The sequence below is a fragment of the Prunus avium genome, chromosome 8 (genome assembly GCF_965620075.1).
Source record: "Prunus avium chromosome 8, drPruAviu1.hap1.1, whole genome shotgun sequence".
In the NCBI taxonomy this organism is placed as follows: Eukaryota; Viridiplantae; Streptophyta; class Magnoliopsida; order Rosales; family Rosaceae; genus Prunus; species Prunus avium.
Genome location: NC_142291.1, coordinates 432117 through 447985, shown reverse-complemented (window position 1 = coordinate 447985; position 15869 = coordinate 432117). Strand labels below are relative to the sequence as shown.

Here is a 15869-nt window from a genome sequence, read left to right as displayed (position 1 = left end):
GGCATCAAAGTCTGTTACTTGTTCAACCTCAACGGGTAATTCTTCTTCTGCACCAGTTCTAGTTCCCTCAGTCTTAGCTTCCCCAAGTCTTCCTCTTCCCATAGACCCTGACATCTCATCTCCTTTAACTCCTCCTGATACATCCTCTGCCCAGGTTTCTTTGCATGTTCTGTCTGAGCATCAGTTAGAGGTGTTATTACCACCAAGTTCAAGGCCTGCCTCTCCAAGTATGAATTCAGAATCTTCTTCCTCTATTTCTTTACCTGAAGCAAACTCTCATTCTATGCAGACTAGATCTAAATATGGGATACACACACCAAAACCTTTTTCCGACTATCATTGTTATAGCACTAGTTTGCTGGATGCTTTAGAGGAGCCTACTAGTTATCGAGTCGCTTCTTACTCCTCATAATGGACTAAGGCCATGCAAGATGAAATCGATGCTCTCCATATGCAAGGAACTTGGGAATTGGTGCCTCATCCAGTGAATAAGAATGTGGTAGGTAGTAAGTGGATCTACAAGATAAAGAGGAATTCAAATGGGACTATAGCTAGGTACAAAGCAAGGTTGGTGGCTCAAGGTTTTAGCCAAGAGCCTGGATTTGATTACTCAGAAACTTTTAGTCCAGTAGTGCGCCACTCTACTGTCCGAATTATTTTTAGCTTGGCAGCCATGCATGGGTGGAAGTTAAGGCAATTAGACATTATAAATGCCTTTCTTTAAGGAGATTTGGATGAGGAAGTGTATATGAAACAACCTCAGGGGTTTGAAGATCCTAAGCAGCCTCAATCTATTTGTAGATTAAGGAAATCTCTGTATGGGTTAAAACAAGCACCAAGAGCATGGAATGCTAAGTTCATAGGATACCTTCCAGCCCTTGGTTTCAAAATGTCTCAATCAGATCCGAGTTTGTTTGTTAAACACACTGGATCAAATGTTCTAGCTTTACTTTTATATGTCGATGATATTATCTTAACAGGTTCAAGTGATGCTCTCATTCAAGAGGTTATTGATGATTTGTCCTCAGTGTTTGAATTGAAAGATCTGGGGTTGTTGATTTACTTCTTAGGTCTACAAATTTCTTATCCCAGCTCAGGCGGTATCTTTGTGAATCAGTATAAGTATGCCAAGGAGTTGTTAGCTAAAGCAGGTATGACTCAATGTAAAGCTTGTTCCACTCCCTGTAAACCATATTCTCAGGTTCTTAGCACATAGGGTGAATTTTTAAAAGATCCAACATTGTATTGCCGGTTAGTAGGAGCATTGCAGTACCTTACTTTTACAAGGCCTGATATTGCTTTTGCTGTGAACTCTGTCTGCCAATACATGACCGCACCTACAGATTCTCACTTCTTTCAGGTTAAGCGTATCTTGAGATACCTACAAGGTACTCTGCAATATGGCATCAATTTTTCCCCTGGACCTATGCAACTTAGTGCTTTTAGCAACACAGATTGGGCGGGAGATGTTTCTACACGTAGGTCAACTACTGGCTTTGTAGCATTTCTTGGAAATAATCCAATTTCTTGGCAGTCCAAGAAGCAAGGCTCGGTCTCTCGCAGCTCTACGGAAGCCGAGTATCGAGCATTAGCCAATACAGCAGCTGATGTTGTTTGGATTCGTCAAGTGTTGGCTGATATGTATGAGTTTTTGCTTGAGCCTCCTTTACTACACTGTGACAATCTCTATGCCTTAGCTTTGAGCTCAAATCTAGTGTTTCATTCACGAATCAAACACTTAGATATTGATTTCCACTTCATCCGAGAACGTGTCCAGTGTAGAGATTTTCATGTGCAGTATATACCAACTGATGATCAAGTTGCTAATGTCTTCACAAAGGGATTACATGGTCCTGTATTCTCAAAGCATTGTATCAATCTCAGACTGGGTCGCCCAACTGAGATTGAGGGGGGATGTTTGGCTAAAGGTTAGTCAGCTTGGAAGGTTGTTAGCTGATGTGTCATTATGGTTAGATTGTTAGTATAATCCACGTGATTTCTGCTGTAGTATAAAGTCTGTAATCCCATGTGTATTGGATTGATTCAATGAGAAATACAGAAATCAAAAGTAATATTTTCTCTGAATTCCTTTATATGAATATTCTAGAACTCTCTCTGTCTTCTTCCTTCAACTCTGTTAGCAATCAAAGACATCAATACCAGCTTGAGCTATTGCAAGTATATTAAAAAACACTAGATGCATCTGTTAATGATGTAGTCAATTAACATGTGTTAATTATGTAGTCAATTAATGTTTGGCACCTACTATGTTTGGCACCTACAATATTTGGGGGGCTTGACTAGGTTGGTTGCCTAACTAGGTTGGTTGCCTAACTTGGTGGGCTTAGGAACTTGTATATATATGTGTTGATTGTAAGTAATGAAAGACATAAGAAAGAATTCTAAACCAGAAAATCTTTACACAAATCTCTACACTTTGTTTGGCATGGTATCAGAGCAATCGATTTTGGTTGCCTCTGCATAACCTTGTTCTTACCTTGTTCTTGCCTTGTTCTACCTTGTTCTTACCTTGTTCTTACCTTGTTCTACCTTGTTCTTACCTTATTCTTGCCTTACCTTGCCTCTACTTAATCTTGCCTTTACTTCTTTGCTCCTATATTGTTCCAACACAAAACTTGTGTTGAGTTCCCTTGGTTGTTTTATCCTTCCGCTGCATATACTTATCCCGACTTATCTCATGGGTGACGCCTCCGACTCCTCCAAGGCTAACTCCTCTACTCCACCAGTCCGCTCCTCTCACGACTACCCTTCTCAAATCACTCCAGATAAGTTGGATGGGTCCAACTACTCTGCATGGTCTCGTAGTGTTCGTTTGGCCATAACAAGTCGACGTATGGCTGGTTTCATTAATGGTAAAAAATCTGCCCCTGCCATTGATGACCCCAGCTATGACACTTGGGATGAAGACAATTGTTTGGTGCAGTCATGGCTCCTCAACTCCATGACCAAGAATGTTCGTGCCTTATTTGATCACTGCCCAACAGCTTGTAAGGTGTGGGAAGCAGCTCAGAAAACCTATACTGTTACTCAGAATAGCTCTAAGTTGTACCAGCTCCGCCGTCAGTCAGTCACCACCTCTCAGAATGGTGAGCCTGTGAGTGTTTTCTATGAAAAATTGCATCTAATTTGGCAGGAAATCGACGTCCTTCGTCCTTGTAAGCACACCAATCCTGATGGTGTGGCGCTTCACCAACAAGCACTCGATGCCGATCGAGTGTACGATTTCTTGGGAGGACTCGATCCTCAATATGATTCAGTCCGTAGCCGGATCCTTGCTATGAACCCAATACCACCTGTCCTTGAAGCTTATGCACTTGTGATGGAGGAAGATAGTCGCCAATCCTCCATGCTTGGAAGTAGCAGTGCCATGGCAGTCAAGCCCTATCGGGCACCCCACCGTGCATCCTCTGGGCTGCCCCCTCGTGGCCTTAAACCTGATGATGCAAAAGGAACTCGAAAATGTACCCATTGTGGTGGTGATCACCTTGTCGAAAAATGCTTTAAACTTCATGGTTATCCTGAGTGGTGGGATACACACAAGACCCGCAATATGACACCCAAAGCTGCTTGTGTCATGACTACCGATGCATCCCCGTCTCCTGCCTTGCTCTCTAACTCCAACCCCAACTCAGGTACGCATCCCACTACATGGATAATTGATACTGGTGCCACTGATCATATGACTTTTGACTCTAACCTTTTTTCTAAACTGTCTACTCAGTCCCGCCATCCTTACATTACTAGTGCCAATGGGGTCCCTTCTAATGTTGCTGGAGAAGGGACCATATCACTTTCCCCTTCTCTAGTTTTACCCCATACACTCTTAGTTCCGTCTATTAATTGCAATTTATTATCAGTTGGAAAATTACTTGATTCACATAATTGTTATGCCACCTTTTATCCTTCTCATTGTACATTTCAGGATCTTTTGACTCACGAGACGATTGGGCATGGTAAACGGAGAGGGGGGTTGTATTCTTTGACAGTCTCACCACCGCCACCACCACGTGCCGCTCATACTCATGTTCCAAACTCACATGCTCACCAACAGATTTGGCTCTGGCATCGTCGCTTAGGACATCCATCTTTTGCTTATCTTCGCCGGTTGTTTCCATCTTTATTTCGAGGTCTAGTTGATCAAAAATTTCAGTGTGAAACGTGTGTATTGGCCAAAAGCCATCGTGCCGTATTTCCCACAAGTGATAATAAAACAGAATTTCCTTTTGATCAGTTGGTTCACTCTGATGTTTGGGGTCCTGCTAAAATCTCTTCTAATGGCAAAATATGGTTTGTTACATTTATAGATGACTGCACCCGCATGACATGGGTGTACTTGCTCGCCCATAAAAGTGATGTTACTACCACAATCCGGGAATTCCATGCTATGATCACCACTCAGTTCCAAGCATCCATCAAAGTGTTCCGGTCCGACAATGGTGGGGAGTATGTAAATGGTGCCTTGGCTCAATTCTTCAAGGACCAAGGCATCATCCATCAAACCTCCACACCCTTCACTCCACAACAAAATGGTGTCGCCGAACGGAAGAATCGCCAATTACTTGAAGTTGCCCGTGCCTACATGCTTGATAAATCAGTTCCTCACCACTTATGGGGTCATGCTCTTCTCTCTGCAGTCTATGTGATTAATCGAGTGCCTAGTAGTGTTCTGGATTTCCGAACTCCACTAGATACCTTGGCTCATCACATCTCTCTTCCTACCATCCTTAAGTTGCCTCCTCGTGTGTTCGGTTGTGTTGTTTATGCTCATGTTCCTTCTCATCAACGGAGTAAGCTGGATCCGTGTGCCCTCCGATGTGTGTTTGTTGGATATGGCTTGAATCAAAAAGGATACAAGTGTTACCATCCTCCTACTCAAAAGCTCTTTGTCACTATGGATGCCACTTTTCATGAAGATTTGGCCTACTTTGTGGTTTCCAAGACCCCTTCTCTTCAGGGGGAGAGGGGGAGTGAAGAGAAGGACTCATCATTTGAAGAGACGATCGAAAAATATACTGAAAAAAATGGAGAAGTGCCTGAGGCGACCAGTCACGAAGAATCCAGCGACCAGTCGCGTTTTCACAGAGTTGAAAATCCTGAAGATCTTGATCTTCTCAGTTCTGACCTCAGTGAAGACCTTGAGACTATGGAACCAGAAGGTGATCCAGATGCCCCAGATGATCAACTACAAAATACAACCCCTCTTGCCCTGCCACAGCATCATTCGTCTAGTGATGAAGAAGTACTTGAGGTAATCACTGAGCCACCTAATGTTGCACCATATATACTTCCACCTAGATCCACTAGGGGAAAACCTAAACCTCAATATTGCCCTGACCTTAATGCTAAATCTAAATACCCCATCAATAATCATGTGTCCACTCATAGATTGTCAAAGTCATATGCATCATTTGTCAATCAATTATCTACTGTATGTGTTCCAAGTAAGTGGCAGGATGCTGTGACAGATTCTAGATGGATTGAAGCAATGGCAATTGAAATGGAAGCTTTGAAAAAGAATTCTACATGGGAAATGGTTCCTTTACCACATGGGAAGCAACCAGTTGGATGTCGGTGGATATACACTGTTAAATACAAAGCTGATGGATCCATAGACCGATACAAAGCTCGATTAGTGGCCAAGGGATATACACAAACATATGGAATTGACTACCAGGAGACGTTTGCACCAGTTGCCAAAATCAATACTGTACGTGTTCTCATATCCTTGGCTGCAAATCTTGACTGGCCACTACTGCAATATGATGTAAAGAATGCATTTCTTCATGGGGACTTACAAGAAGAAGTATATATGGATCCACCACCAGGGATTCCTATGACATCCGGTCCTAATACCGTATGCAAGCTAAGAAAATCTCTGTATGGGCTAAAGCAATCACCCCGAGCCTGGTTTGGGAGATTTATTGATTCCATGAAGCGATTTGGGTACACTCCGAGTAGCTCAGATCACACATTATTCTTAAAGCATCGTGGTGGAAAGCTTACGGCCCTGATCATCTATGTAGATGATATGGTGGTTACCGGTAATGACAATGAAGAGATGCATAATCTACAGAAGCTCCTTGGAAGTGAATTTGAGATGAAGGAACTGGGTGAGTTACAATATTTTCTTGGCATTGAGGTTGCTAGATCTAAACATGGCATATTTCTATCCCAAAGAAAGTATGTGTTAGATTTGTTGACAGAAACAGGAATGCTGGATTGCAAGCCAGCTGACACACCTATTGAACAGAATCACAAATTGGGAATGTATCCAGATCAAGCTCCTACTGATAAAGAAAGGTATCAAAGGTTAGTTGGGCGATTGATTTATCTATCCCACACACGCCCTGACATAGCTTATGCTGTGAGTATGGTAAGCCAATTCATGCATCAACCAAGTGAAGCTCACATGAATGGAGTAATACGGATAATGCGATACTTGAAGACTGCCCCTGGAGGAGTAAGAAACAAAGAGTTGTAGCAAGATCCAGTGCTGAAGCTGAGTTTAGAGGAATGGCTCAAGGAGTATGTGAATTGCTTTGGTTGCGGAGATTACTAAAGAATCTTGGCATTAAACAAGTGAATGCCACAAACCTATATTGTGACAATAAAGCTGCCATCGAGATAGCACATAATCCAGTACAACACGACCGTACTAAACATGTGGAAGTCGATCGACACTTCATCAAAGAAAAACTGAAAAAAAAGATGATTAAGTTTCCGTTCGTAAACTCAGAAAATCAACTGGCTGATATTCTGACAAAGGCAGTGTCAAGTAGAGTTTTCAATGAGTCTATTGACAAGTTGGGCATGCGTGACATCTTTGCACCAACTTGAGGGGGAGTGTTAATGATGTAGTCAATTAACATGTGTTAATTATGTAGTCAATTAATGTTTGGCACCTACTATGTTTGGCACCTACAATATTTGGGGGGCTTGACTAGGTTGGTTGCCTAACTAGGTTGGTTGCCTAACTTGGTGGGCTTAGGAACTTGTATATATATGTGTTGATTGTAAGTAATGAAAGACATAAGAAAGAATTCTAAACCAGAAAATCTTTACACAAATCTCTACACTTTGTTTGGCAGCATCCATTGCTCCTCTCGTCTTTGATTTCTGCTGTTGGAGGAACTGGAAGCAAAAACAAAGTACTGAAAAAACTGATAATCTCAAAACGCAATTAAAGTCTGATGGCACGCAGAAAACAGGTTTACATAGAGTCTAATGATCTTTCAAGTCAATTAACTAAATTTGATCACAAAGTAAAATTCATTCTTGATGTGCAACCATTTCCTTGTCTGTTCTATAGATGGTCAAGCCTCATCTTCTGTGGTTTTCTCTTGCAAACTCTCTGAAGGTTGCTTCTCTTTGGCCTTGGAGGCAGCAGCACTACAATTTCACGGGAAAAAAAAATATTAATTCAAAACTTATTACCAAAGGCGCAAAACATTAATCACTTTTATTAGAAAAAGATTACTAAGATTATCAATATTCTGCAATATGCACATTTTGGTGCAAATTTCAAAAATATTTCTCATTTATTTCAAGCATGTGTGCCTACCCGGCCCAAGAAAACATAAACAGATACATGATAGCGTTATATGATGGGCACAATTGATGAAACGCACCGTATTGGGCCTAGCCTACGGCGTCTGCACTCGTAATCCAGCAAAGACATATATCTCATCGTCATCGAGAAACCACAAACACCGTCTTCAATTCAGCGATTGCGAACTGGGTGCAGTTTGCCTGCAGAATACCGTGAATTTGGGCCCGATTTCAAGAAATGCAAGCCCTGGTTGATCCAAAACGCCCCAGACCTTTACCCGGATCTCGTTAAAGGTTCTATTTTGCACCCAAACCCTAATTTCTTGTGTTCAGTTTTAATCATCTCTTACATGTTTTCTTATCTCTTCACCCCCCCCCCCACCACAAAAAAAGAAGAAGAAGAAGAAGAAACTCTGAAAAATCGACCTAGGCGGCGCCTAGGCGGCTCCTAGGCGCTAGGCGGGAGAACACCTCTTATTTTCTTATGATTGCTCTGTTTTGTTTTCTTCACTTGCTATATTTAATAATTTAATTCTTGTTTTTATTTTTGGCAGAGGCTAATGCGAAAGAAGCTGATAAAGTAGCCAACCAGTTGCAGTCTACTGGTATATCTTCTGGTGGAGATGGAGCTGCTTCTTCAGGTAATACTGTAAATATGCGTATAGATGTATGTAGCAGTGTATGTTTGTATTTCATTACCCCCACTATCTCTCTCTCTCTCTCTCTCTCTCTCGGGGTTGGTGATGGCACTTCAGCACCTAAGCAAGAAGAAGTCAAGCGTCTTCCAGTCGAGAAGATTAAGAAAAAGGTGAGACTTTTGAAATTATTTGTTTTTGAGGATCTTTAGACTTGGTATTGGCTTTTCTGTAGGAGAGGCAAGAAGTTACTATTGAAGAGGTTATACGTAATAAGCAGAGTATAGCTGTATTATTTCTTTAAAAAAATTGGAAAACCGAGTATAGCCGCGCGGCTATACTATATCTTTAAAAAATTAAAAACCAGGTATCGCCGGGCGGCTATACTATTTCTTTAAACAAATTGCAAAAACTGAGTATAGATGCGCGTCATGTGTATGCATATGTGAGTATTATTCTTAGATCATTCAATACCCTCATATGTTCACTACTACAAAAAACACTTTGCGCGACGAAATAATTTTGTTGCGCAAAGTACAATTTTGTCGCGCAAAGTTTGCGCGACGAAATTTTGGTCGCGCAAGTTATGTCGCTCAAAGATCGTAAAGAAAGGTTTTGCGCGACGAAAATTATTTTTTGTCGCGCAAAGATACTTTGCGCGACGAACTATAACAACTTTGCGCGACGAATACTAACGTTGCTAAAAGATACTTTGCGCGACAAATTATAACTACTTTGCGCGACGAATAGTATCAACTTTGCGCGACGAATATTAATTACTTTGCGCGACGAATAATATTATTTTGAGCGACGAAAGTTAACGTCGCGCAAATACACTTTGCGCCACGAATCCTAATGTCGCGCAAATCTTTGCGCGACGAAATATTCAAATTTTTTTTATATAAATTTTTTATAAATTTTTAGTTAAAATTAACTAGTTTAATAGTTTGCGCAACGAAATATTTTGTCGCCCAAGGTTTTTGACATTTTGTTTTATTATTTCTTTTATATCAATTTCATTATATTAATTTTTCAAATTTTTACTTTTTAAATTTAATTTAATTGTATGATTTTTTTTAATTACTTTAATTTAAATTGACATATTCAAAATAAAATTACATATGAAAAATAGTGGTCAAATTATCCAATATATATAATATTCAAAATGTACACATAAATTAACAAAGTACAATAATAAAATCTACAAGCCTATTGTGGTGGTAGTGGCGGAGGATATGTTTCGATAGCGTCCAAATCCTCAACTTTAGCCGTCAAAGTCTCGACGATTCCCTACAAAAAAAACAAATATTGTCAAATAACAACAAAATAACAAAAAATTGGCATAAACTCAAAACTAACTCCAAAAACACATATTAATGAAGAAAAAAAAATTAAACTTTGGAGAGAATATACCTTTTGGCAAGATTTTGAGTGAGTGAGAATGAGAGGGAGAAGTGAGTGTGAGAGAATAGAGAAGATAGTGAGAGAGAGATGAAAGAGTGAGTGAGAGTGAGAGATGATGAAAAGAGAGATAAGCGAGTGAGTGAGAGTGAGAGATAGTGAAGAGAGAGATGAGAGACTAAGTGAGAGGAGTGAGTGTGAGAGAAAGGGTAGGGTTTGGGGAGAAGGAAATAGAGAGTAGAGGTAAGAGTAGAAGACATTGAGAAAATGGTGGATGTGTTATTTTGGTTTTAAAAACCGTATCACTTTGCGCGACGAACTACTATATATTGGTCGCGCAAAGTTGGAAAAAAAAATTAAAAAAAATTTAGCATTTTTGGTACCCGCCCAAATTTTTAGAGTATACTTTGCGCGACGAACTAGTATATATTGGTCGCGCAAAATTGGAAAAAAAAATTTAAAAAAATTTCGCATTTTTGGTATCCGCCCAAATTTTTCGGGTATACTTTGCGCGACGAACGACTATATATTGGTCCCGCAAAACTTTGCGCGACGAATTATATATTCGTCCCGCAAAGTCGTAATTTTTTTTTTTTCAATTCCCATTTTTGGTACTCGCCAAATTTTTAGAGTATATTTTGCGCAACGAACTACTATATATTAGTCGCGCAAAGTCGTAAATTTTTTTTTAAAAACATTTCTCATTTTTGGTACCTGCCCAAATTTTTAAACCTACTAATAAATATATATACTATTCAATTTCTTAAGTGTTATACGTACAAAATAAACAAATTTAAAGCTACTCAACGATCCAACCGTCAAACTTATTTGTTTATACTTCGAGATCGTATACGCCAAAATTCGGAAAAAATAAACCTTAAGAGATCAAGTAATGGGACAAAACATTTCGACGGTTATAAAAGAAAAATCAAGATTTAATGGTTATTTCAACTCTGATTTTGATGATTTTTTACAGCTACACTCCTTGACCCTATATGAATACAATGACTGCATTCGATCGTCAATTTAAAATATTGACACTAGTGGATACCACAAAATCTTATGTTATATTTAATGAAAGTATAAATAAACTCTTAATTGTTAGTGAATATATTGTTTTGATGACATACACATTCTATGAAACTAGTTTCAACGATCCAACCATCAAACTTATTTGTTTACACATCGAGATCATATACGCCAAAAATCGGGAAATTTTTTTTTTTCAGAGATCAAGTAACGGGACAAAATATTTTGATGGTTATAAACGAAAAATCAAGATTTAACGGTTATTTCAACTCTGATTTTGATGATTTTTTACAGCTACACTCCTTGACCCTATATGAATACAATGACTGCATTCGATCGTCAATTTAAAATATTTACACTAGTGGATACCACAAAATCTTATGTTATATTTAATGAAAGTATAAATAAACTCTTAATTGTTAGTGAATATATTGTTTTGATGGCATATGTATTCTATGAAACTAGTTTCAACGATCCAACCGTCAAACTTGTTTGTTTATACTTCGAGATCGTATACCCTAAAAATCGGAAAAAATAAACATTCAGAGATCATGTAATGGGACAAAACTTTTCGATGGTTATAAACAAAAATCACGATTTAACGGTTATTTTAACTCCGATTTTGATGATTTTTTACAGCTACACTCCTTGAACCTATATGAATACAATGACTCAATTTGATCTTCAATTTAAAATATTTACACTAGTGGATACCACAAAATCTTATGTTGTACTTAATGAAAGTATAAATAAACTCTTAATTGTTAGTGAATATATTGTTTTGATGGCATACGCATTCTACGAAACTAGTTTCAAAGATCCAACCGTCAAACTTGTTTGTTTATACTTTGAGATCATATACGCCAAAAATCGGAAGAAATAAACATTCAGAGATCAAGTAATAGGACAAAATTTTTCGACGGTTATAAACGAAAAATCACGATTTAATGGTTATTTCAATTTCGATTTTGATGATTTTTTACAGCTACACTCCGTGACCCTATATGAATACAATGAACCAATTTGATAGTCAATTTAAAATATAATATTTTTCTAACAAAATAAATTTTTTATTTTATTTTTTTTTATTTTTGTAAAGACTTTGCGAGACGAAGTTTATAAATTCGTCGTGCAAAGTCATGCAAAGATTTTTATTAAAAAAATTATTTCATTTATTTTTGTAAAGACTTTGCGTGATGAAATGCACTTCGTCGCGCAAGACTTTGTGCACCGAATTTTATTGTTTCGTCGCGCAAAGTCATGCAAAGATTTTTACAAATAATTTTTTTATTTTCTTTATTTTTGTAAAGACTTTACGAGACGAACCACACTTCGTCGCGCAAAAGGTTTGTCACGCAAAGTGACTTTGTGCGACGATTTGTGTTTCGTTGCGCAAAATTTAGTCGCGTAAGACTTTGAGCGACGAAGTTTCATTTTCGTCGCGCAAAGTCACTTTGAGCGACGAATTGTGTTTGGTCGCGCAAAGGGTTTTTTTTACTAGTGATCTAGGAGGACCACTGGGAGGAAGGGGAGGATTGTTGAGGAAAGGGAGGGTTGTGGATGAATTTCCGAATTTACCCTCATTTTTAACGAAAAAAGTCACAAACTTGACGGAAGGATTACTGGTGCAACATAGCACCTAGTTGAGTGACCCCTGCAACTAATAATTGAATTGGTGGACCAAAGTGTAACTACGGGTATAGTTGAGGGACCATTGCTACGAATAACCCTTTTTTTAATAAATAAAACGTATAGCCGAGCGGCTATACTCTTTAAATAACATATTTAAAACGTATAGCCGCGTGGTTATACTCCCTAAATAATATATATTTAAAAAGGATAGCCGCGCGGCTGTACTCCTTCTATACTCTTTTTTTTTTTAATTACTATTTTTCCCTAATTTTCCTTTATCGTAGTTTAGAAAATTATTCATTACTATTAGGCCATTACCTGAGTCTCTATTGTCCCCTTTTGATTTTTTTACTTATTATCCGTATAAAGAATTTAGCATTTTCCAGTTTAGTACTTGTATTATACACGTAAGTATGTATTTTTCAATAATACTTTCATTTTCCGTATATGTTTTAAAGACTCGGTGAAATACACATTTAAATAGGAGACACCAACAAGCTATATTGTTCTACTGGTAGTTCTCTCCACTTTGTTGGAAGAGGTCCCAAATTTTAATCCCTTCCCCCAGATCAGAAATATATATATATATTTATATATATATATATATATATATATATATATATATATATATATATATATATTAAATAGGAAACACTTCTTGCTAATTGCAGATAAAAAGTGTTCAAATTAGCATTTTAATTCCATATTTATCCACATAATACTCGACCAAAGATTTGGTTAATCTTTTCTTTGAGGGATGCAGCCTGCATTGTGGCATAGACAACATTAATTAGAAAACACTGCATTGTGGCACATTGCCGTGAGTAGTCCAACAGTATCCCATCAAACTTCCTATTAAGTGTTATGTTTGTTTTAGGTGAACCTGGAGATGCTACTTCGGAAGGTTGAATCCCATACTCAAACTCATACAGATCCGACTATGGAGATCTAACAAAACATGTTACCATTGAAATTGAATGAAAATATGGAAAAATGGGTACACCTAGTCAACCAATGGATCTCCCCTATCCCCATCCATTTCATGTTTATGCATTCTTTAACTCATGTCCTGAAGATAACACATAAAAAAAAACAAAACAAAAGTGGATACTCACGGAATGTAAACAAGTAACTCGGGATCACCCTCATTGCTCTCTAAGTGTTCCTGTTGCAGAAAGTAGGATCAGATGAGACGTCATATGCCCAGTAATTGAAACATAAATTAAAACCAAAATATATGGTAAACTTGAACTGAATCTCAACCAATGATTCAGCAATTTTTTGGCCGAAGATGATGGTTTTTCCTCTTCTACAGCAGCTGTATTATCTTGCATCTCTCTGGGAGTTTTTGATTTCCTATTTTGTGCCCATCTTATGGATCCAAAAGCTGCATTTCACCCAAATTACATTACCGAGAATTGACAAAAAAAAGAAAAAATTCAAAAGAAGAGATGACTCAACAATTGGAGCCCCAGAACGCAGCATACTCCTTTTGGGTCAGTTAACTAGACCAACTCAGTTTGTAAGAGCATATTTGTTCATCAGCAGCTTCCTAGCAACCAAACATAACATAAACCAAAACAGAAAATGGAAAATACTGATTTTCAGTTTGTATGGAGCTTAGATTCAAGTTTTCCAAAAATCGGCCGCCTAGGCGGGCTAGGCGGGTCCTTTTTATTTTATTTTATAAATAGTATAGCCGAGCGGCTATACGCTTGGAATAATATATTTAAATGGTATAGCCGCTCGGCGATACTCCTTCAATAATATATTTAAACGGCACTACCACACGGCTGTACTTCTTAAAATAATATATTTAAAGAGTATAGCCGGGCGGGTAAACCTTTTTTTATATTATTATATATAAATAACGAGGACATGTTTGAAGATGACCTAAGAAGCTGCCACCAATACCAACAGCAATGACATCCTTCAAGGCTTTTCCTGTGGCACCAACCTGCCAGAATTGCCAATTACTTCACAATTCAGACAATATGGACCCAAAATGGATAATAATAAAAATTGTAGTGATTACCCAAAATCCACTTCGAATACTCTCAAAAATTGTTGTGATTACCCAAACTTCCAAGGTTCATCCAAATTTATGGAAACCAAGGAGTCGCTTAGAGCTGATGAACAATGACCTTCCCAGCACCAACCCTGAAGAGGCTATGTCCTGCTTTAATTTGTCCAGGAGGGATGATCTCCATTTTTGACATGACAACATTTAAGGTAAACCCAACGCAAATAGTATTTTTGAAATTTTCTTTTCCCAACCAAAACTTCCCAAATCTTGTTTGTCAATATGCTTAGCTTCTATTTGCAAATTTTTCATGATCTAACTCGTAAAAATCTGTTGTGTAAAAACGCAAACGATGAAGAAAGTCAAATTTTCGAAAAATTAGCCGCCTAGGCCGGCTAGACGGTTTCTTTTTTTTTTTATATAAATAAATTGTATAGCCGCCCGGCTATACTATTTATTTAAGAAGTAAAAAATAAAAATGGTCCAGCCGTGCGGCTATACTAATTATTGAAAAGAAAAAGGCGTACGGCCGCCCGGCTATACCTGTGGAATACTATATTAAAGAGGTATAGCCGTGCGGCTATGCTATTTATTTAAGAAATAAAAAATAAAAAACAGTGTCGCCGTGCGGCTATACTAATTATTAAAAATAATAATCAATGAAAAACGAGTATCCACGCTGCTATACTGATTATTAAAATATTAAAATTACAAAAAGGAGTACAGTCGCACGGCTATATGAATTAAATATTTTAAATATGTTATTTAATGAGTATAATACTTGAATTTTGGGTGTGTTATGGAAAAGTTTGTAAAAAAATACGTGTGCAATATTTGCTTTTACAATAAAAATATGTATTTTACCGACTCCTTAAGCAATGTACGGAAAACATAAGTATTATTGAAAAATACATAAATTGGGAAAATGCTAATTCTTTATACGTGTAATAACTTGGAAAACGGAAAAAAATCAAATATATTTAAACGGTATAGCCGTTCGGCTATACCATTTATTTAAGAAATAAAAATAAAAAGGCGTATAGCCGGGCGGATGTACTATTTATTTTTATTTCAAAAAATTAAAAATAAAAACAAGTATAGCCGTTCGGTGATACTATTTATTTTAAGAAAAAAGACTATAGCCGTCCGGCTATACTAATTATTGAAAAGAAAAAGGAGTGTATTTATTTAAGAAATAAAAAATTAAAAAATAGTGTGGCTGGTCGGCTATACGAATTATTAAAAATAATAATAAAATGAAAAACGAGTATCGCCGCGCGGCTATACTAATTTTTAGTTTATTTCAAAAAACTAAAAGCAAAAACCCAGCGGCTATACTATTTATTTTAAAAAAATAGTACAGCTGGTCGGCGGTACTATTTATTTTTTAAACATGAGTACATCCGTCCGGCTATACTAATTATTAAAAAGAAAAAGCAGTATAGCCGTCCGGCTATACTGGTGGAATAATATATTTAAATTGTATAGCCGATCGGCTATAGTATTTATTTAAGAAATAAAAACTAAAAAACGATTATAGCCGTGCGGCTATACTAATTATTATAAAAAATAGTAAATGA

General features: G+C 37.5%; 1 protein-coding gene across 1 annotated transcript; it reads left to right on the top strand.

Moving 5' to 3' along the window:
* The first annotated feature begins 2854 nt into the window (after positions 1-2854).
* LOC148291067 (uncharacterized) lies at positions 2855-4235 on the top strand. The gene is made up of 2 exons (XM_088245327.1): positions 2855-3653; positions 3944-4235. The coding sequence occupies exons 1-2, from the start codon at positions 2855-2857 to the stop codon at positions 3976-3978; spliced, it is 834 nt and encodes a 277-aa protein (XP_088101453.1). The 3' UTR covers positions 3979-4235.
* The last annotated feature ends 11634 nt before the right edge of the window (positions 4236-15869 follow it).